Genomic DNA, 24,244 nt, shown 5'->3' on the forward strand with positions numbered 1-24,244 from the left:
GGAAGGGGAGAGGAAAAAAGTTTGGCGACTCTTAAAGGAAACAAAAAAGTTCTCTTCCCCACAGCCTGGCCCGCGATCAGCATCTCTTTTGTTAGCGGCCCGGCAGAACCTTCCCTCCGTGACGTCATGGAGCCCCTGGACCAATCGGAGAGGCGCTGGCCCCGGCTAGGGAATCGGGCGGGTCCCACCTACCCCGACTCGCCAGTGGCCTCGCGGGGGTCGGGAGTAGAGGGTCCCATATAAACCCCCGCGCACTCTGGCTGTGCCGCTGGAGCAGGCTGCAGGGTTCCAGAGAGTTGAGGAGGGCGCACTGCATTGGAGAGCAGAGGGACCTGCAGCAGCCCCAACCTCTTTATTTCTCCCCAGTCCCTTTTCCCTCCCCTTCCCCATCCTTGATTCCCTACCTTCTCGGAGAAGTCCAGGGCAAGCCAGTGCTCCATGCAACTTGCCCTCCTGCGGGTTGCAAAGTAAACCAGAAACTTAGGGCAAGATGCACAGGGACCCAGTCCCGGGACGGCGGCTGCTGCTGCTACTGCTACTTGCACTATGTGTGGGAACATCAGTGCAAGAGGCAAAGTCGAAGAAAACCCGGAGGCAAACTCAGCAAAAGGTTCAGCCTCCGTCCCCCGTGGCTGTCAGCCAAAGCAAAAGTGAGTAACTTACTCGGAGAAAAGACTTTCTCCCAGGATGGGACAGGTCTGCCCAAAGTTTGCTGGAAGAAACTTTTCTGGGTCTGTTAATGGATTTCTTACGAGACCCCGGCGTAGGCATAAAGACATTTCAGGGACATTCGGAGCTTGCTGCAGCTCTAATCCTGGGAGTGGGTGTACGAGGGGTGGGGGAGTGTATTTCATTGGAAAGCCCATCGTTCCTATAGATCGGATTCCTTTCCATCCAGGTCTTTTATGGCTGAATCTGAGCAGTTGGCGTTTTCTCAGAATGTCCATTCAGGATTTGGGTGGTTCTTGTGGACACTTTGCTTTTTCCTCTTTTCCCTACTTTTTATTGGTGAAAAGTTGTCAAGATGAAAGGATAGGTGGAAGAGGTGGGAAGGGAATGCCTGCAAAATCTGCTGCTGCTACAGAGCCAACTCTGAAACTTGGGCATTTGGTTCAAATTGCCTTCAGCCTCTGGAGATACTTCACCGTGTAAGGAAGATGGAATTTCTTTTCCAGCTTTGAGGGCGAACAGTTTCTCAATGTTTGGAAACCACTAAAACTTGCTGAGTAGGACATGTTTCTATCATTAATCATTGCTCCATTTATCTCCACAATGTCAATGTGGCTTAAGGGAACTCTTTTCTTTTTCTTTTTAGTCTGTTTTTTAGAAACATTTTCACTTCTGACCCACTGGAAATCATTTCACTAAATAACTTTAGTCAGTAGCAACCAAATGCTATCCCGACTCCCTAAATAGTGATTGTTAGACAACTTTTTAAAATCAATTGTTTTTGGATGATGTGCTAGCTCTTTCTCTCTCCAGCTTTCCTGGTGCTCTGAAGGCTAGAGCTCACTTCTATTCACTTATCATCATTGTTAATTTAGTTTCTTATTCACTCTGGTTTCTTTATTTCATTATGGTCAATTTAGTTGAGTAGAAAAATTTCCCTTTCCAGACATGAAATGAAAAGTCAGTAACAGATAATGCATTTTTTCCTATGAATTCTTTGCAGCCGGCTGTTATGATAATGGAAAACACTATCAGATCAATCAACAATGGGAACGAATTTATCTGGGCAATGCACTGGTTTGTACCTGCTATGGAGGCAGCAGAGGTTTTAACTGTGAGAGCAAACCTGAACGTAAGTGAGAGAGATGGTTATTCTCTTTTGTTAAATGGAAAACTACTAGACAGAAATTACAAATTAAAATTCTAGGGGATTTTTCTTAATTCAGAGTTTATTTAGTGTTACAGTCTATAACTTTTACATCTGAAAATATTTCTTCTCTTTGTACACTCATCTCTGTCTTAGAGGTGATAGTATCAAAAGTAATTTTGATTTTTAAAAAATAGAATAAATTGCTTCCTAAGCCTTCTATGATATACTTTGATGAGAAATATGTTTATTATTTGCCCACAGGATAAAATAGTTATCACTGAGAAGAGATAGGAGACTTTAAAAATGTAAGGGAAAAGGACTGGACCTGTGAATTCTTTGGGACCTCCCAGCTGAGGAAACTCCCTTAACCATGCAGGTTGTCATCTTTTCTGCAGCTTAAAGTCTTCAATGTTTAAACTGCAGAGAAGTAATTTTTGTAGACCAGAAACCATATTAGGAGAATTAAATACCCCTACATTTCAAAAACTGTCAATTATAGCTTTAACCCTGACCTCCAATCTCTTAAAACAAACTTTTCACCTTTGTAATCGTTAATATTATTTCTCTTTAAGAATGTCAAAGCTCACCAAAAAGAAGCATTATTGGATCATCATGGAAATAAGATCAAATAATAAGTTTGATTGCCAGTGAGAGAAGAGGTAGAGTAGACATCAATAAACTGTAGACTTATGTATAGCACTCAGTTTGATGTATAACTCAAACCTCTTCCCTGCTAGCATAGAGTATGTCAAAAGCACAATACCTTATATGGCACCTACTTTTTACAATGGAAATCAAGTAATTAAAAAAAAAATAAAAGCTTGAGACCTAAGGCCTTAGATGCATTGTGTGAACCAAAGGAAGAATTTGAATCTTCTTAGTCCTTGTCCCTTGCTTCCACTCTGCCATGTTCTCCTAATAGAATGGAAAATTCTTTGTAGAAGTAAGATTCTAGAAATATAAAAATTAATCTTTCCTTTTAGCTGAAGAAACATGCTTTGACAAATATACTGGAAACACCTACCGGGTTGGGGACACTTATGAGCGCCCAAAGGATTCAATGATTTGGGATTGTACTTGCATTGGCGCTGGCCGAGGGAGAATCAGCTGTACCATTGCAAGTAAGTAACACTTCTTATGACTTATTTTCTTCCTAACACCCAATGACTTCTGACAAAGTTATCTTCATTCAGACAAAGTGTAAATTTCCCTACAAGTATGAACTCAGTTCCAATCACAGACAACTTTCTACTATTTGCAAAATGGATGATCCATTTTGTGGACTCCCATGAGCATTCTGGACTGCTTTTACACAACTGTTCAGCCAGGATATGGGCTTCTGAACACAAAGTGGATTGGATATATTGGATATTGAGAGAGAGAGAGAGAGAATTTGTGTGTTTATATCTTTATCAACTTAAAAATCTGAGACACCATACTTAGATATTCATTTGTGCCCCAGTCTCTTAATACATCAGTTTGGAGACATCTAAATTTAAGAACCTAAGTTCTCTCAAAAATTTCTCCCCCCTCCCCTTTTTGTCTGCTTTTCTTCCTGTCTCTGTCTTTCTGTCTTTCTCTGTCTGTGTATGTGTATTTCCAAGGATATTTTATGTCTACTACAGTTCCTTGACTTTGATTCATCAGTTTATACATAGAAGATTCCATCAATGTTATCTAGTCTAACTTCCTTATTTTATAGTTCAGGTACCAAGCCTCAGAAAATAAATGACTTGCAGGACGTAACATATGCTATAAACTTAAGAACCAGAATTTAAACACAGGACCCCTGACTCCAAAAACAGTATTTTTCTATCAATGAATCTAATGTTTCTTGGAAAGTAAGAACCTATTATACTCTTAGGTTTGTTTTTGTGATGCTTTCCTCAGAATTGTAATTCTACTCTCAAGTGTGTTAGATTGAGATAAGCATGAAAATAACTCCCTACTATTGTTTCTGCCCTTTCCAGAAAGGAGGGATAATATATGTGTAGTGTTCTTTGTGTCAGAATTAGATTTGGGATCAACCTAGCTATATCACAGCTGTTTGGGTGGAGGAGAATCATTCACCCTATCTTCCTCAATCTTTTTCTTTTCTTTTTTATTTCAATCTTATTTTAGCAATTAGATTTTCTGTGATCTTCAAAGAAAGGCAAGATTTGAGATATATTTTGTGATTAGGGGTCTCATCAACCATTCAAGTTACCTGGTAGGCATTTCATTGTGAAATGACTAGAAGAATTAAGGACAGTTGGAAAACTGTAGACATTTTCATTAATATCTCACATTTCTGTAGCATTTTCATAATCTCATAAGGTACTTTCTTCATAACAACCCAGTGAGATAGAGTAGAAATTGTATTATCTCCATTTTACATTGAGGAAACAATTTCAAAAGTGTTAGGAGTAAGATCTTACATCTTGTAAATAGGAGATATGGCATTTGAACCTAGGTCTTCCTATACACTGATATTTCCATGACACTATACTGCTTTGCTTTCTATAAATTAACATGTTTACCAATAAAAGTGGTATGTTTTTAAGTTACATGTTTACATGCATGGAAAATGAACTGGGGAAAATGCCTGTTCTTCTTGCCCTCTTGACAACAAAGAATTAATTGAATTTCCTTTTAAACAAAAACAACAGATAGATGTCATGAAGGAGGCCAGTCATACAAAATAGGTGATACCTGGCGCCGCCCACATGAGACTGGAGGCTACATGCTTGAGTGCGTTTGTCTTGGGAATGGAAAAGGAGAATGGACCTGCAAACCTGTAGGTATGTGACATTTCAAAGGAGGAAAAAAAGGGCCAGCTTTCAAGGAAAGATAGATAGGAATTGTATTTCAGTGAACCAAGATAATAGGACAAAGACTTATATCTTGAATTAAAAACAGAGTTGAGTCAAACGTCAAATGTTATGTTACCTCTATTTTGCTGGGTAAAATTGATGAAATAGTGATTGGGATCATAGATGTATAGAATTGGAAGAATTCACAGAGACCATCTAATCCAATTACTTTATTTTATAGAAGAGAAACTGAGGCCTAGAGAAATTAGGAGACTTAATTTGACTCATACAAGTCGTAAGTGCTAGAGACAAAATTTAAACACAGCTAGAGCCTCTGATTCCTAGTTACAGTGTAAGTGTATCACATTGACTTAGAATGATAGAATCCTAGATATTTCTCCCCAAAACACCCAGACAAAATTGGGAGTGGCAAGAAGCCATTTGCCTGAGGAAAAGGGAACATTTCCACTATCAGGTATCAGATTTCTATCAGATTCAGAACACTCCCTTAAGCTAAATTATTTATAAGGGTGGAAAGTTGCACATCTTTATAAAAATGGGTCCTTAAAGCACAAAATGTTGTACTGTGTCATTCCTGAATTTTTTTCTTGAACTTTATAGGGACTTTTAAAAAATGGAAACCTTCACTGAAGTATTAGAAGGAATTGTTAAAATAAAAATTGGAGACTTTGACCATTCCGATGAAGACTAAAATTTTATTCTTTTAGATTTTTTTAGCCATTTTAAAAAATAAACTGATTTTAATTTAAAGTTCTATTGAAAATAATATTCTTTAATTTAGAAACGATGGCAAAATATCTTAATACCAGTGGATAAAAGGCAGAAAATCTGTTTTATATATATATATACATATACATATGTATATGATAGTAAAATAATCTGTCTCCCAATTTGTATACAGTTTCTTTTATTGGTGGTTATTGTGTACCTAAGGCCTGATTTTTGTCAATGAGTTTCTTCTTTAAAAAAAAAATGTAACTAGATTTCTACTGACCTTTACACTTTAAATTACAGGGAGGTTACACAATTCCAAATAACTCTTTTCTTTTTGTTCCACAGCTGAAAGGTGCTATGATAACACTGGTGGAACTTCCTATGTTGTTGGAGAGACTTGGGAAAAGCCCTATCAAGGCTGGATGATGGTGGATTGTACCTGTTTAGGAGAAGGCAGTGGACGTATCACATGTACCTCTAGAAGTATGTTTGTTTATTTCTTGAACCTTAATATTTAAGGGTAGACATCTGATCAGTGCTCAAGACATTGAAATATTTGTCCCAGAGTTCAGACATTTAAGGTTAAGTTTTCATAGACAAGAATGCATCCAGAGCTACTTTAACTAGGCTAGTGATAATAGAGTGAAGAATGAACAATGAACTAGCTTCTGGACAAATAGGGTTGTTTTCCAGGTTAAACAGGTATTCCCTGGGTGCACTTGAAGGTCAGTAATTTTAAAAATTACGTATAGTCAAAATACCCACTGTCTCCCCAGTTTCAGAATGGAATAAGTAAAGCACAAGAAAAATATTGAGTATTTAGAGCATTTGGTTTAGAACAGAAGCTGGACACAGTGTCCCAGAATATCTAGACAAAGATTTAATAAAATGGAGATAACTGAAAATAATATCACCAATCTCCTTTCTCTCCCCTCTTACTTTGCCCTTCTGACTTTTGTAGATGCATTTCATATGCTCAGGTGCTCCATTTTCCTACTCCTTCACTGTCCTTCTCTTAGCCTTTATTGAGAATCAAAACTTTCGATGGGTCATCAGTGGTACAAAGAGATCTCTTCTTCCTTCTTTGAGAGAAGATGCAATCTCATGTAATTCTTAGAACTCAAAAAGATTTCCACAGATTTTCAGGTTTTGGTTGCAGAAAAATATCTATTACCAGTGTTTGCAATATCTATGTTACAAGCAAAACAAACATGGTATTCAGAGAAGAATGAACCAATCATTGTTGAAAGGGAATACATGGAAACTGATCATTTGCAAAGAAGAGGGGCCTCAATATTTATTCAAATATCCTTGGATATCTGTTGGAAATCTTCAATTGTCTTCATCCCTTTTTAATATGTTAAAGTAAGTTCCAGATCAAAAACATTCATGAAGGAAAAGGTTCACTTCACTTTATCTGATATCTTCTTGCTTTTGTAATTTGGAAGGTTTAAGGTTTAGCAAATAGAAGCAAAGCCCTAAAATGTGAGTTTTCTTGGTGGGGATTTGAACTTTGAATGGTACCTATCTCTTGGCTTAATTGCTTGGAAAAAAATTAACCTGGAAGTCAAAACAAGTTGTTTGAAATGTGTGACTTCAGTGAGATATGACTTTTCTTCTTTGGGGCCTTTAATAGATTTGAAAACAAGCTGTAAAAAATTTGGTCTCCTGAATCTTTGTCATTTACCTTCCCTAAAGATCACATGGTGTCTTAGAATTCAAGGCTTTCCAAAGCTTTGAACTAATGAAAGCTGTAAGGTTTTGCAAAATAAATGCATCACAGGGCAAATTGTAAAATTGTTAACTAGTCTAAACCTATATATATTTTTAAATCTTGTGTGATAGTTATTTTTTGAGGGATTTTTCTTTTTAATTTGATTTCTTGATCCATGTAAGCAAAAGAAAGGCAATAAATCAAGCTTTGATATCTTATATCATTATGCAGAGGAAAAAGTACTGCATTTGAAGTCAGAAAAACTTCTGTTAAAATCATGGCTTTGATACTCTTATCAACCTTGGGCAAAGCATTTTAACTCTTATTCTTCAATTTCCTCATCTGTAAAAAGAGGAGGTTGAATCATATGATTTCTTAGGTCTCTTCAAGCTCTAAATTTAATGCAAGAAGGATTTGTGGAGCATCAAATGATGTGAACTTTCATGTGCCAAACCTTGAGCCTATGTGCTGGAGATGCACTATGTGTACCATGGCAAATTGTAGACTACAATATTTGATTTCTTCTGATCAGTCCTTTTGACTGAAATTGGACCATGTTATGGTTTTGAACTGTACTAATCCTTTGTAATTATAGTTGTTAGAATTTCCATACCTAATTGTGATGTTCCAGCTTAAAAGTAAATGGGATGTTCTAGAAAGAAAAAAAATTGCATGATTAATGTTTTACTCTTCTATAATTATAAGGGGAATGGAAGGGTATCAAGAGAGAGAAAAACAAGTCAAATATTAAGTGCCTTTATTTAACATTTTGTGTGGGAGATGTGAAAAATTAATAAGACAAGTCTAGTAGAGGAGATAAGACATATACAAAAAAAATGTATTATAAAAATGAGAATATAGTAAGTGCCATAAGAAAAGTACCAGCAAGGAACTGTAGGAACTCATAAAATGGTAGATTAAGAGTTGGGAAGGAGTTTAGAAACCATCTAATCCAATTCCCTCATTTCACAAATAAAGAGGCTTAGAAAGGAGAAGTAACTTGTTCTACTTGGGTTGAAAGCTTTAGCTCAGACCAAGATCTCTAACTCCAAATCTTTCCACTCATCCAACAGAATTACAATGTAGCTCCAAATGGAAGTGGAGGATGGAGGGAGGAAGATGAATATTTGCTCCTAAAGAGTGGGGAATCATTTTATTCTTTGTCTTTGAATCTGGAGTCCCAGTATAGTGTTTATCATGCATGACAGGGGTTTAATAAATACTTGCTGATTGACTGATTTGAACTCTTACCTTAATTCTAGAGATTTTTCCAAGTAAGAATCTAATCTGAATACATGACACTATGCAGCAAACATGCTGAATTTATTTTTTTCCCTAATTCTAACAATTTTCCATAAAGTTTGGGAACTCAATGTCAGGAAATTGTGCAGCATAATTAAAGCTCTTCTCCCTTATATTTAAACTATATCTTATGAGCCAAGGTCTTTGATCATTTCCATCTTTCCAACACATAGACTAGTGATTGCTTTATTACCTGCTGCTAAAATACAATAGTGAGTCCTATCTTTCTTTACCCTGAGGTAGGAGAATGTTTGACCCTCTCATTAGCTGTAAACCACTGAATGGAGATGGCTTTTCTGGGATTTGGAAAGTATTGTCTGTAGGGGGAAAGCAATTGGTGGCTAAAAGGTTGTTGGTCCCCTGTGGTTTCTACATAAAAATGGGATAAAGAAACACTTCTGTCTTTTGAATCTGCTTCCTTTGGGCCTGCAGAGAATCTGCTGTCTTCTTTTGTTTCTAATTCCCCAAAGATCCTTGTTGAAAGATCAGCCTGTAAAGAACAGTTAAAACCTGAGAGGGAGTTTAGAAAAGAGACCAGTCTGACAAAGATAACAAGTTACTACATGATTGGGGACAAAAAACAACAACTTTTTTTCAGCCACTGAAAAGGGAAGAGAGTCAAATCCTACTGCTTTCCTCTTTTACCAAACTGATTCTGTCTTTTCTGGAGGCTAAAACTGAGAGCTGGAGTTCTTGCAGAGTTTAAACATGTCATGCAGTGTTGGGCTATTGTGGGATTTTCCTGTATAGTAATTGAAATACTAATCATTTCCCAGTTGGGGGCTGATCTGGGCATTGAAATATCCTTTTGCTTTTCATATGCAGATAGATGTAATGATCAGGACACCAAGACATCCTATCGAATTGGAGACACCTGGAGCAAGAAAGACAATCGTGGAAATTTGCTTCAGTGTATCTGCACTGGTAATGGGAGGGGAGAATGGAAATGTGAAAGACATTCATCTTTACAAACAACTGCTACAGGTAAAAGATGCCTTCCAACAGAGTGAAAACTTAAATTATAGAGCCATTTTCAGAAATATGTATGAAAATTATCCTTTCCACTGAATTTACTCGCCTCAACAGTTCTTTAGTGTTCTTTAGTTCCAACATTTAGTTGGAACATCTAGGTGGATTGCAGATTAATTGCTTATTTTTAAATATCAATTTTTCATTTCTAACAGTAATAGTTAATATCTGTATATATTTATATGATTAAGGTTTATACAGTACTACCTGCTTGAACCACCTCCTCTCAAATACCTGTAAAAGTAGATAGTTAAAGAGTTATACTATTCTAGAATGAGAAAGCTAAAGTAGAATGAAGAGCAAAGACTTCTTGATTGTTGGCCAGTTGCAAAGTCTCTGAAGTATCATTCAAATTCTGGCCTCCTGGTTCACCCATTTTTCTACTATACTACATTGCTCTTGTGAAATTACTGATAATAATAATGAGGAGGAGGAGGATAATAATAAATGACTTTATAATGAATTTTTGAAACTATGTTCTTCTTCTCTCCCCAATTTATGGCCCACAAATCAAAAGTAAACAGAAAAATATTCACTCTCTGATGAATTCAATCATAAGCCTTCCACTTTGTAAGCAAACAAAACAATTTTTTATCTTTATAAACAAGTAGACAAAAACAATTTATTCACTTGTATAAATAACAAGCAAACAAAAACAATTTTTTCATCTTTTTTTTTTCTAAATTGCTCTACTTTTCAAAGTGTTTTTTTCCTCTTCTTAGAGATGAAAGAGTAGGATTCTGACCTATTATGTGTTTTCTTGGCTCCTCCCCTACAATAAAGTAAATGTCTACATAGCTATACTTCCATTTCTTTGTCTCAGAAGAGAGACTGTTTCCTTCTTTTGATATTTAGCTCTTCAACATGAAAAAGCCTTTGAATTTTGTTACCCATTGTATCTTTAAAAATTTATAACCATTACCTTCGTGTAACAGTCATTTCATTAATTTGGAAAATCCCCATTTTGTTGTTATTTAGTCATCTTCCAGTTGTGTTCAATTTTCTGTGGTCCATTGGGGGTTTTCTTGGCAAAGATACTGGAGTAGTTTGCCATTTCCTTCTCCAGTTAATTTTATAGATGAGGAAAGTGAGGCAAATAGGACTGACTAAGTGATTTGGCCAGGATAACATAGCTAGAAAGTATCAGAAATTGAATTTGCACTTAATTCTTTCTGACTCCAGCTTCTATCCACTGTGCCACCTAACATATTAATTGCGGAAAAGTATAAGCATTTATTCATTTATTTTAGTTATTCATTATTTGTGGTTGAAAAGAGAGAAGAAAAACATCTGCATTGGGTCACTATTTTGTCAAAATAGGAACAAAGAAATATAGCCATAAAACACATAAGTTCCCCCTTTCTGCTCAATATGATTTTCTGCATCAAATTTTGTCTTTATAGGCCAATTCAAATGTATTTTATTGAGTCAGAGAATGTGGGTTAGAGTTACTTCACATTCTTAGCCTTTAATTTCCTCATTTATTAATGAGAGAGTTAGATTAAATGACCCCTGAGTTTCTTTCTAGCACTAAATTCATAATAATATAATCTTGTGCATCTGTTCACTAATAATCATTCAGTTAAAGATATGAATTCCATTTGCTTAGATTTCTGTGTCTTTCATAGTCTTTCATAGATTTCCCTCTTGTTCTAAGAAGTCTTTGATGTGTGAGATCAGGCTTGAGAAAAAGTATTCTTATTATTTTGACTCTAACATTCACTTACATTCATTGCAGATAAATAAAGGAAGGAGGTTGTGGATATAAATCTATCAAAAATAGACTTAAACCCACGAACTTATTTAGAGTCAGTCCTGTGAATGGACAGACATGAAGTAAACTTCAGAAGAATATCTCTTTTAATTTCCATGACAATCCCAAGAGGCAGGTGCTGTTATTAATCTGCCTAAAAAATCCATTTCTCTTTCCACTTTACCATACTACTTGTATACAAAAAATAAAAGAGGGGACCTAAAATGAAAGATAAATTCAAGAGTAACATAATTTTAATGTATAAAAAAGATCAGAGACCAAAATGAACGATATTAAAGAAGTTAAAAGGATTTTAAAGCTGTCCTTAGACCAAAAGGAAAACAAGGATAATGAGATCAGTGTATGAGATTGTATTGTATGAGATCAGTGAAGGAGAGAAAGCCAAAGTCCTTTTGCTTCCATTTCCTCTATCAAGAAGAAAGATCTTTAAAGTAGATGAATGAACCAAAATATTTTAAAAGGAATTGAAGTGCAAATTAGGTAAGGAAACAGTAAGAGAATAAACTTGCAAATATGGTTGTAGAATCTTTTAATATCTTAGAATAATAAGGAAAAGAAGAGATGAGAGAATAATAAAGTTAGGGCAGTATATTTTTAAAAAATTATAGTATTTATTTATTCAGAAGCAATCAGGTTAAGTGACTTGACCAGGGTCACATAGTAGTATTATCTGAGGGCAGATTTGAACTCAGGTTTTTGTGACTCCAGGGTCAATGTTCTATTCACTGTGCTACTCAACTACTCCCAACTTAACACTTTTTAAAAGGGGATTTCACAAACTAGAGACAAGTAAATTTGCTTTCAATTTCTAGCAATATTGTTGGACTGATTCTTAAAACAGATGGTGTGTGCACATTTCAAAAAGGAAGGAGAGATCACTAGGAGTCATATAAGTTCACTAAGAATAAGACATTCCTAAGTGAACTCAATAATTTCTAATAAGATGACTAAACTGTTAAAGGAAATATCAATATTGCTGAAAATCAAAGCCTTTGACAAAAGTCCTCATGATTTTTGTCATAGAGAAGACATAAGGATGGAGAAGAGATAAGTGGACAGTTGGATTCATAGATAGATGAATTAGTGCTAAGAGCATTGGGCCATCAGTATCAGCCTAGAAGGTAGTTCCCTTTAGTATCTAGTAGCACTCTGTTCTCAGCCTCAATCTGCTAGACACTTTTATCAATAATTTAGAGAAAGTTGTAAAAAAAATGCTTACAATTCTTGTGGAGGACATAAATGAGAGGGCTAGTTAATATTTGGGGTGAGAAACATGTAAATATGTTATAAAATGGCTAGAACATTGAGCTAAATCTGAAATTTTGAGGTCAAATGAGAAAGGGATCAATGGAAAGTCCAACTGTCCAATCCAAAATGTCAACTTTTGCCTAAGTGCAAAATGAAGGACATTGGCTTAAAAGCAGTTCATGTGAAAAAGGAGCTTCAGTTGACTACAAGTTCAATTATGAATAACAAGGTTGCTTTAAATAAAAATTTTAGATTCACTTGTATTCATAGATCAAGATAGTGTTCAAATCAAGAGAAGGAACAGTGCCATCATGTTTTGCACATACCTGAAGTATTACATTCTAACCTTGGAGTCATATTTTAAAAAAAGTTTTAAATAATATCATTTGAAGATTGGTTAAAAGAACTTGGGGCTATATGTATTGAAATTTTAAGAGGAAAATGATAGTTGTGCAGATATCTGAAGGACCTGCATTTAAAAAAATAAATTGTATTCTACTTAGCTCAAGAGGGTAGAAACCAAACAAATTGGTGGAAGGTATAAGACAGAGCAAATGGATCAAAGTTACAGGAAGTTAGACTCAACTCAACAGCAAGAACTTTCCAATAATAAGAGTTGTCTCAAAATGAAATGAGTTGACTTGTGATGTAGTGAGCTAATGGTCCTAGGAAGAGTTCAGACAAATTCCAAATGACTGCTTATTAAAGATACTATTGAATAGAACCTTGCATCAGATGATAGGTCAATTAGAATTTCTATTCTATTCTTAGAAAAGAAGAATTTCTATTCTTATTTTGTGTGTGTATACATATATATATATGTATACACACACACACACACACACACACACACACTTCCTTTCATGGAAGGCAACTTTGAGTCTAGCATCAAAGAATTCAAGGAACACTTTAGTTAAGAGGAGCAAAAACAATAGAATGGATTGTCTGTCTAATTGACCTATCATAGATTTAGTCTGCCCTCAAGAAATTTCTATTTTATTAGGATATTTTTTACACTGTAATCATACTAATTATTCTTTAGATAATAGTTTAAACTTTTCTCTCAAGGAATAACAAAAAGAAGGAGGTAAGAAATTTATGTGATGATCTTATTCTATATTTAAAAGGACTATAAAGCTATATATAATAGATTTGCAGTTTCATGTCCAATAATTTTTTATTTAAAATAATCTTTTATTATTATTATTATTATTTTACAATATAGAAAATATGTGTTTTATTCCATGAATTAAAAATAAAATATTTTTAAGAAATCAAATGTCAGTATATGTAAAGTATTTTTGCAAATCCCTAAAGTGCTGTGTAAATGTTAGATAATATCCTTATTATTATTATTATATTAATTTTCATGTACTTTCCTTTCAGGGCCTGGCTCTGTCACAGATGTTCGGACAGCACTGTACCAGCCTCAGCCTCAGCCTCAGCCTGCTCCATATGGTCATTGTGTCACTGATAGTGGTGTGGTCTACTCTCTGGGAATGCAGTGGCTCAAGACCCAAGGAAACAAACAGATGTTATGCACATGTCTGGGCAATGGTGTCAGCTGCCAGGAAACCGGTGAGCATGACTCTGTGTACATTGGATTTGTACAAGTAGAATTCAATGATTACAGCTGACTTCCCTTTATATAAAAGCTAATGATTAAGATATATGCATATATATGTATACATAGTTTATATATTTTCTAATATTTAATTTGAGATAGCTGATGATATAAACTCTTTTTATTTTCCCAACACTATTGTGAGTAGTCTTTTCTACTAGTACATCCCAAGGACCCCAAGTATGGGAAGTTATGGACAACGAAAGCACAGGACAAGGAAGCATTGATGAGTTCTAATCTAAATTATTATAGAAAACTTCTGAATGAATGAGATCATAGATCCCTGAGTATGTGTATATTGTTTTTCTCCCACCATTATATAGGAGGATATATACCATGAAAGTTGTCAAAAATTGTACATCTACATGAACATTGCATATTTTCACCTTAAGGATAAAAGCCAGTGGTTTTTAAGGAGGAATGCTTATTTTCCATTCTTGGCATTATTACAAAATATGTCTCTCCAGCTCTCGCCCAATCACAATGCTTTTTTATACAGTGAGAAGAGACGTATCAGCCATCAATCTGAGTTTAGTGGTGTGGCAATCCATTGCGAGTCATACATTTGAAGTTTAGTTCATTGTCATGGTTTGCCTAGTATTTTATAATTAACATCTAAAGGCTATAGAATAATACTTTTTGTGGCTCCTAAAGTAATTTAAAATGTTATTTTAAAATTTTCAACATGTTGATCTTTCTCTTTTTATTAGCATACCTACAAATATATGTGAGCATCCCTCTCTCCTAAAAATCTTTTATAGGCTGCTCTTACAGACAAAAAAAGGACATATCCTTCAGATGTTTGTGAGGGACAGTTAGGAAGCAATCAACATTCATTTAATGAAGGGAAGCAAAGCAAGACAGCAGTAGAATCTAAAGCAAAATTCTACATTGTCTATTAAAATATTACATATTAAATTAAATAGTTGATTACTTGAACTCAGTGTCATACTTTTATAAACTGGAGGGGGTAGTAAGTTACCTCTTGTTATTTTCTTATGGTCAAATGCAACTCTTTCTTGCTTTGTTTGCAGCTGTAACTCAAACCTATGGTGGCAATTCCAATGGAGAACCATGTGTCTTGCCATTCACATACAATGGCAGGACTTACTATTCTTGTACAACTGAAGGTCGTCAGGATGGGCATCTTTGGTGTAGTACCACTTCAAATTATGAACAAGACCAGAAATATTCTTTCTGTACAGACCAGAATGGTGAGTGTCCCCTTACCCCAAAAGTAGAATTCAGAACAGAATATGAAAATTCTGAGCTGTTCATTTGTCAAGTGAAGTTGGTACTATTTTAAATTTAAATTACATAGACTCATAGACTCTCAGAGTTGGAAAACACTTCAAAGATCCCCTTGTTTTGATGAATAAATGTCTTCTCTGGAACATCCCTGACAAGTGATCATCCAGCTTCTGATTAGAAACATCCTCGGGGATGGGGAAGCAGATAGGCAACTCAGTTCCACTAGGCCATTCCACTTTTAGGAACCATTAATAGCTAGGAACACCAAACCTGCCTCTTGACTACTTCTTCCCATTATTCACAGACAGAACAAGCTTTTTTTTATGGCACAGTTTCAAATACTTGAAGATGATTCTCATGTTCTAAGTCTCCTCTCATTCAGTTAGTTTTTGGAAGGCATAGTCTCATGCCCCCTTTACCATTTTGATCAAAGAGTCATTGAGCATTTATTAAGCACCTACTATGTGCTAGGCAGGCACTGGGTATGTCCAGACTCAGTCCTTCTACCTAAAATGTGGCATCAACAAATCAAGCACAATGCTTACCTTTTTGCTTTCAATTTATTCTTGACTTTTAGGCCACTCTGGAAGTATTACTTTTATTCAGATGTCTGGTCTACTTAACTATTTTAAAGTCAAAAATTAAAACAACTAACAGTGAGACCAAGCAGTATTTTGAGATCCCCCCATTCCCTTGAGAGATTGGCATCTACAAGAAAAATCCTTTCTAATTCATTTATTTTGGCATTTTATGATTGCAGTGCTATTAAAAATATGTGTAGTGTAATCCATAGAAAATCCCACAAAGTTGAAGAATACAGCAGTAGAATATCTACATGTCTTGGCTCATTTTCTGCTTATAACAGTGAATTTTCTTGAAAGTTAGAGTTTTATATAAAGCTGCTATTTTAACATTTCTTTCCTTGGTAGATGTGAGTGATAATGAAATTTAAATCTAGTTTGAAGGTGAAGAGAATGTATAAAGAAAACGAGCCCCATAGCATCAAACATCATTCAGACTGAGGCAAGGTCCTAGGAGTGAGCAATCTTTGTATAGTAATTCTTTGTGGTCTAAGATTACAATCTTTTTTTTTTTCTTTCTTTTCTTGTTCTCTGTAGTTCTGGTTCAGACTCGAGGTGGCAATTCCAATGGTGCCTTGTGTCACTTCCCATTCTTGTACAACAACCGTAATTACACCGACTGTACTTCAGAGGGAAGGCGAGACAACATGAAATGGTGTGGAACCACCATCAACTACGATGCTGATCAGAAATTTGGATTCTGTCCTATGGCTGGTAAGATGAGCTCTTCATCTTGGAAACTAGTGGTGGGTACCTACTTCACTGAGATGCTGAGAGGTTCATATAAGATATACTATGGAAATTGGAAAGAATTATATTAAGGTCCATTATTATAACTATATGTGTATATAAATATGTATCTGGTCATTTTAATTTTATACAACTTTAAGATATGATTAAAGGTTTTTCTTAGAACTGGGTAATAGGTAAGAATTTTAGAATTAAAAATCTAAAAGTAAGATTTTTGTATTTTTCCCCCATAAAGGTACCTTTGAATATTTTATACAAGTTTTTGCTAATATTATAATTATCAGAGTTTACATACAAACTCTATTAGTTTTATTGTGTTGAAGACTGTAGCAATCACTTTGACTCACAGATCCCTTTTAGTGTTCCATATTTCATTGTTACAACATCAAGTTAGAAGAAACAAGCTTGACTGGCTTGAAGGAAAAAGGGGGTCTACCACTTACATTGAAGCCCTTCAGTACAGTCTTAATGTATTAGAACATATTTTATTTCTACATTTTAGGGCTCATAGCTGGAAGTCCCATTATATGAACTATGTGAATGAATACAACAATTCTATAAATAATTTAGTATGCATTCATTGAAAGAAGAAAGCTAATTCTATTCAGCTCGAATCTACCACTTAGGTCCCAAGAAGTTTTTCATTCATGAATTCAGCTGGATGTGGAAGTTATGAATCATTCTGTAAAATTTCCTTTTATCTTGAATTAATTAGATTATAATTAATTAGTATAAAAGGAAAAATGCTATGATTATTCTTTTTATACACAGGCTACTGGCAGTAAGAAGTAGATATCCTTTATCCTTTTGCCACCCCCTAGTTTTAAGCCTGATTGGATTCACAATCTGTATCAGGTCAATTCATTACTTACATATCTGAGGTAGAAATTCTACTTTCCCTAACCTGTGTCTGTATTTGAAAGGTATATGGGGCTTTTATACTAGTCTATTCTATATAATCGACAAGAAAGAATCAACTGCTTTTGTTTCTAATATAAAAAGGGTTTCTTCTCAGATTACAGTTTTTCTTAGATTATCATCATTCATTTTTCTATCAAATAGCTCATGAAGAGATCTGCACTACCAATGAGGGGGTCATGTATCGCATTGGAGATCAGTGGGACAAACAGCATGATATGGGACATATGATGAGGTGCACATGTGTAGGAAATGGTCGAGGGGAATGGACCTGTGTGGCGTATTCACAGCTCAGAGGTAAGGAGACCAGCAAGGGGATCCTGGTCGCTCTGTTATATTGAAATGCTGTACTTCTAGTTTGTGGTACTGGGTGAAGCGAATGGGGCAAACAGCCAATGACCTAGCTAGCTCAGCGATTCTGGGATGCCCTGGTGTGCAAGCACTTGGACCAAGCCAAAAAAATGACTTCAAAGGGCAGATCACAGACATTTGATCATCCTCCTACTAGTTTTAACCATTGAAATCATGTCTAGAAAAGGGGTAGAGTTACTATGAAGGTTAAAAGAGAAGGAAAAAACAAAAGGCTCTGCTGTTGCTATGAGTCCACTGATGAAGATCCAGTTTCAAACAGATAAATGGAAAGGAATATAGATGAGGAATTTCTTGCTTAGAAAAATAGCCCTGGCTTTTTAGTGTTTTGAGACAGAGATCACGATCATGCTCCTTCAGCGCATCTTTTGCTTTTATTCATGTCCACCTACCCAAAGAGACTTTGGACTGAACACTATTTTCTCTATACCCTTCTGTGTTAGTATGTACCTGATGATATTAACAGTGGACCTTGCAATTTCCGGGTCAGGCCTAGAACTTAAGGGTTCTGAGTCTATACAGCAAAGCTCCTCCTACTACAATATGCTAGCTCCATATAATAGAGGTATTTGCATACCTTTTTTTTTTTTTTAAAATCTGGCCTCTTTTACTATCACATTATTATAAAAGAGAATTAAAGAAAACAGTCAAATGGAAGAAATTTTTTTTCAGAAAATAGGGAATGTATTTGTGAAAAAATAACCTCACAATATAGCACACATTTGCTTCTCAATGTGTATATTATGTTAACTCTAATCCTTTGCATCTGTATGGTTCTCAGGGAAAAAAAAAATAAGTATATTACATGAGGTTGTTTTTTTCTTTGTTTTTGTGTCACTTTGTTAAGTGTCAAAATGATCACTTAATACCCTTTTCATGTTCATCACATACCAGTAAGAAACAAACAAAAAACCAAAATGCCATGTAGATTAGAAATCTAAATAAGAGAGAGGAATTATTTATTCTAAGAAAGAGTAAGTTTTTTTGTTTCCTTGTAAAAACTTTATTTTTTATATTATTCTTCCTGTTCCAGATCAATCATTTCTTCAACATAGGAAGTCTTGGTATAAATTCTTTATATTCCAAATCTATGATTTCATCATTCTATGTAAGTTCTAATGTGACAGTTGGAACAGTGGAAGTCCCAAAATCAGACATGAATTAACAAATAATCCAAAAATTTCTTAGTTTACTGACTTAACCAGGGTCACACAACCAGGATGTGTGAGCAGAAGGACTTGCACCAAATTCTCCTGATTCTAAAACTGTCTTTCTTTCATAATGCCCTACTAGCTCCAGACCAAATCTTTCTTGATATTTCCTCCATAGATCAGTGTATTGTCGATGGTATTACATATAATGTGAATGATACATTCCATAAGCGTCATGAAGAAGGTCATATGCTGAACTGCACATGTTTTGGCCAGGGCCGTGGAAGGTGGAAATGTGATCCCATTGGTAAGTTAAATACTAACTAATTTCCTTATATATGTTTTCCCTCAGAAATTAAAATTATACCTAATAATTGAAAAGGTTCAAGGTGATCAAATTTTTCCCATCTTCCAAATATGAGTTTGGAATGATTGCATGGGTTGTTTGATATGGCATAATTTAAGTTGATTGAAGTTATCAGTAGATGACTAAGAAGTTGCAGTTTTGAATTGGCCATTGGTCATTAGGAACTGAATACACTTTTACTTATCAAGACTCTATTGTGTGAGTAGGGGAACTGCCCAGTTGGGGCAAGGGAAACATGTGACCCAAAACTATACATTCTTTCCTTAACTGATTATTGTATTATCTCCTAAATAAAGGGGGAAAAGTAAAAATTGGGCCAATCTTTGCCTTCAGAAAAAAAATATTTTATTTGGCTGTCCATTGCAATGATTTGCACAGAACTTTAAAGGCATTTAAAAATATTTTTTTTCTTGAAGATTTTTATTTTTATATATTATCCCTAGAATGTTTTGCAGAGACTGAGACTTAGAAGAATGGCTTCTTAGACCATAAACCCATGTTTCCTACTTATACAAAGAAGCTTTGAATGTTTTTTAACTAACAAAACAAACCCTGTTCTGGTGATAAGATCAGTTTGTTTTATCTGAGATTGCTAAACCCAAAAGAGGAGCTTATAAGGTATTCTGGGAAGCTGTTTGGCAAGCACTACAGAGTTAATAAACGAAGTCATTCAGTTTACCTTATGAAGAGGCCAATGTTAGGGGGTGAGGGGAGAGTGAAGAAAAGATATGGACTAGAATTATTGCAAGCTTTTGCTTTTAATTTTCAAATTGTAAGCATGTTGTGATAACAAGGGATAAAATTCATTTTTACTGGGCAAGGCCCTGAGCCTATAAAGATAAAATAAAAAGCATTACCTGTCCCTAAGGGGCTTATGTCTAGCAATATATAACCACCAAAGAATACAAGCAACTTTTTTTTTTTTTTAGCATGACTGTCCAAGAAAGAATTTTATGTATTTTGAGATAGAGTTTTTAATTTAAAGGGATAGAAGTCACAGTTTTAAATTCAAAATTTGAATGTATAATGCAGCATGTTCAAGGTTTAATATGGGTCTTTGGTCTTAGAAAACAGTTTGAGCAAATGCATGTAATGTTGATTCTATTACCTGTATATATTTTAGACCAATGCCAGGATTCAGAAACCCGTACATTCTACCAGATTGGAGATTCATGGGAGAAATACGTTCATGCTGTTAGATATCAATGCTACTGTTATGGCCGGGGAATTGGAGAATGGCACTGCCAACCCTTACAGACCTATCCAGGTAAGACTCATTAATAATAGATACATTGTTCAAAATATCAGTAATGCAATTAAAAGGAAATTATCTAGCCTGTAAATATATTTTTATAGATTGAGACCCTAAAGAGACCTCAGAATCATCTACTCATTTTTCTTATTAGGAAACTGAGACTGGTCTTTCCTGGGGTTATAGAGGTAGTTGACAGAACATTAACAGAAATTCTTACTCTAAAGCCAACATTACTTCTATCATATCACTGTCACTCAGACTTTAAGCACACTACTAAATCTAAAATCACAAAATAAAGTTAGCGCTATAATGAATGTCAGTCCAACCTTTCAATAACTTAAACAAGATCACATAGTTATAGTAGCTGAACTAAGATCCTCTGATTTTATATTCAGTGTTCCTTCCACAAAACCATATGGTTCCTTATTACGTTATAAAATAACTAATAATCAACCAGCACAGTCCTAGAGTGATTTTCCCCCTGGTAGTTATGATTATTGAAAGTTATAAAAATGTGTATTCCTATAGTTTAGGTTTCAGCCATGTAGAAAATTCCATTTGAAGCAAATTTTCCATTTTAAAGCAGAATCTTTACTGTTCTAAAGGCATCTAGTCAGGTTATATAAACTATTTCTCAGAAATAAAGAATTTGGATGTAACATTGAGTCAATTCTCCAAATAGTTTTATTAAAATTCAATATAAAGCAGAAAGTCTATGACAGTCCATAGTTCTGATTTTAGTCCCTATCTAATTCCCCTCTGAGGAACAAATATTTCTCAGTTTATCCTGATGAAATCTGGGTCAAAGTGCCTGTGATCAGTCAGTGTTTGAGTGACCTGGACAGTTACAGCTGCCTTCAAATGATTTACAAGAGCCAATTTGAGTCTTTATTGGGAGAGAGAGAGACATGAGACATGACCAACCTTCTTAGACTGATTTCTCTGAGACTACATTGGAGTTTTTTTTTTGGCTCTTCAGTGGTTAATACTGAATTACAATAAAGTCTCATAAATTACAGAATTAAGATCTAAATTTCTTATTCCCATTTAAATGTACTTTGATGTTAATATAGCAGAATTTGAACAAGAATATTTTTGAACATCTTATGCTAGGTAACCGCATTCATAGGAAGTTTTAGAAGAGATGAAATTCATGAGGAAAAGGAGATTAAATTAATTAAAACTTTCCATGATGATGAATTGAGTGTGCTGTAAGATATGAAGGAGGCAATATAGAATTGAGTCAGAAGAACCATATAGTACTTTTAGCTTTGGCTGTATGACCTTTGAATAAATTGCTTTATGTTTCTGAGCCTCATAGAAAATGAAGGGTGAAACTAAATAAAGAGCTCTTCAAGGTCTGAAATTCAGTAACTTCATTTTTAAAAATTCACCAACCATTAATTAAGCACAACTGTATGAAAAGCATTGTGATTCTAAATAGTGACCATGTGGTATTACCTTTAGTATGCAAAACAAGGAGACCATCTCCTTTCCTGGGCTCCCAAGTATTTCAGATACTTAAATTTATGCTTTATGAAGCATAGCATGGGATAATGCCAGTCTTAAATTACTTCTCTCCAGGGAATTGGTTTAATCATAACAACAGATAAGTAATTTGGATAATTGAGATTCTATTCTATCCTTAATTTGCTAAATGTAAAATCTGACAAACAGATTTCTTATGACTTTCTGCAGACTAGTGACATTTTGTAATATTTTTGAGTCTAAATATAAAAATGGTGTCCTTTTTAATGGTGAAAATAGTAAATATTCAAATATACTTATATATCTTTGAAAGTATATAAGCCATGGAAAAATTGCTGAATTTGGTAGAATCTAGGTTAAAATTTTAACTCTGCTACTTTGTCAAGTTATTTTTTAACCTTCTCTGAACTTTAATTTGTTTGTCTATAAAATAAAAAAGGTAGAAGAAATGATCCACTAGGTCCCTTTTCTATCTCTGATCCTTTTTTTTTTTTTTTTTAGATTGTTAGAATTATATGGTATTTTATAGGTTGAGGTGGGGAACATCTTGACTGCAGGTTATGTAAGGCACATGAAATCATTTGATAAGGCGACTGCAGATAATGATGAGCTGAAAGCTGGGTACAATAACTTCCTACTGCTTGAGTTCTATAAGCTGATAATTTTTCATGCCCCATAAATGATATTATAAATATCCAAATGTCCCTGAGCAGAAAAAAAAGTTCTCCATCCCTGTTGTGAGTCACTGTGTAGATTTAAATGTATAGATTTAAAATTGGATGTGACCTCGGGGATCAGTTAAATCAGCTCACTTATTTTACACATAATAACCATTTTGTTAAGTTAGTTGCCAAAATTTGCCTCCAATCACATCATTTTACAGATGGGGAAAACTGAGGCTCAGGGATGCAAGATGATTGACCAAAGGTGACACAGCAAGTTAGTGGGAGAACCATTATTAGGACCCAAATCTCTCAAGTTCAAGCAGTGCTCATGCATTATATATTTAAATATCTATGTGTATCTATATCTATATGCACATATATACAACTATTTGATTCTGGACCGAAGGGAAAAACTGTTTGTTTATTTCCACACAAAACATAAAAAAAAAAAAGATGTTATTAGTACTATAGCTCCACAGGCTATTGTAAGGGTTTTATAAAACCATCAGAGATGGGGGAAATGGACTTTTCTTCATAGTTGTTTGTTAATTTACATAGATTGAAATAAAACTGGGGAAGACCTGGAACTACAAATGAGGAAGAAATAATATACTGGATACCCATTAGAATAACATTTCTCCTTTCCTGAAGAAGACAACAAATATCTTATGGATTATAAAAAAAGAAAGACACAGGCAGCAAGTTGCTTTTTGCCCTTACCTATGCTGCTAAGCACATATGCACATAGGTATTTAGTTTATCTCCATGTTTTAAGATAACTCAGTATATCAAACCATGTTTGGGCTCAATAGCAAAAAAAAAAAAGATAAATAATTGAAAGATGTATTATAGATGAGTAGATAGAAACAATAAGTAGTTGATGGATGGATGAATAAATAGATGATAGATAGATAGATGAACAAATGGACAGACAGACTAATAAATTAAGTATCTACTATATGAAGAGTACTGTAATAGGTATAAAGATCAATGTCATAGATTATGACCTCGAGGAGCTTCCATTCTTCACAGAAAATTCCTGTTAGGATTGTAGAAGAAACAGAATAGCAAACAAAGTACAAATTCCTGTAACAAATTATCTCTGAGTTTCCTCTGTTTGAAGAATTCTGTGTAGTCCTCTATGTGAACAAACCAAAGGAAGATAAGACATTTGGTGTGTAAATAAGCAAGTAGGAAAACACAGAGCTCAGCAAATTAAAGGAAGAGATTTTGTAATGATTAAAAAAACCCTGTTTTACTCATGAATGTTTAACTTTTCCCAAGTTATCTTTGTGGGTTTTTATTTAAACAATTTGTTTAAGAAATGTGCAAATTTCTCATATCTTAATAGTTTGGCTGATTAGGACCAAGAAGGTCAGTAGAGTCTATGAAAGGTTTAGTTTAGTTTTTTT

At 34.7% G+C, this 24,244-nt stretch overlaps 1 protein-coding gene across 12 annotated transcripts in view; it reads left to right on the forward strand.

Annotated features, from left to right (window-relative positions):
• Positions 1-215: 215 nt before the first annotated feature.
• The window catches only part of FN1 (fibronectin 1), an 80,361-nt gene continuing 56,332 nt past the window's right edge, over positions 216-24,244 (forward strand). For 6 of the 12 annotated variants that reach the window (XM_023500639.2, XM_031958090.1, XM_031958093.1 and 3 more), the window contains exons 1-12: positions 216-650; positions 1,673-1,801; positions 2,803-2,940; positions 4,468-4,599; positions 5,692-5,829; positions 9,188-9,346; positions 13,800-13,991; positions 15,072-15,251; positions 16,407-16,583; positions 17,682-17,834; positions 19,236-19,364; positions 20,548-20,691. In XM_023500639.2, coding sequence (XP_023356407.1) covers positions 491-650; positions 1,673-1,801; positions 2,803-2,940; positions 4,468-4,599; positions 5,692-5,829; positions 9,188-9,346; positions 13,800-13,991; positions 15,072-15,251; positions 16,407-16,583; positions 17,682-17,834; positions 19,236-19,364; positions 20,548-20,691 — 1,831 coding nt within the window. In that variant the 5' untranslated portion in view covers positions 216-490. The remainder of the gene's footprint in view (positions 651-1,672; positions 1,802-2,802; positions 2,941-4,467; positions 4,600-5,691; positions 5,830-9,187; positions 9,347-13,799; positions 13,992-15,071; positions 15,252-16,406; positions 16,584-17,681; positions 17,835-19,235; positions 19,365-20,547; positions 20,692-24,244) is intronic. The other 6 variants (XM_031958092.1, XM_023500640.2, XM_012546390.3 and 3 more) reach the window with 2 other exon arrangements.

The sequence above is a fragment of the Sarcophilus harrisii genome, chromosome 3 (assembly GCF_902635505.1).
Source record: "Sarcophilus harrisii chromosome 3, mSarHar1.11, whole genome shotgun sequence".
NCBI lineage: Eukaryota > Metazoa > Chordata > Mammalia > Dasyuromorphia > Dasyuridae > Sarcophilus > Sarcophilus harrisii.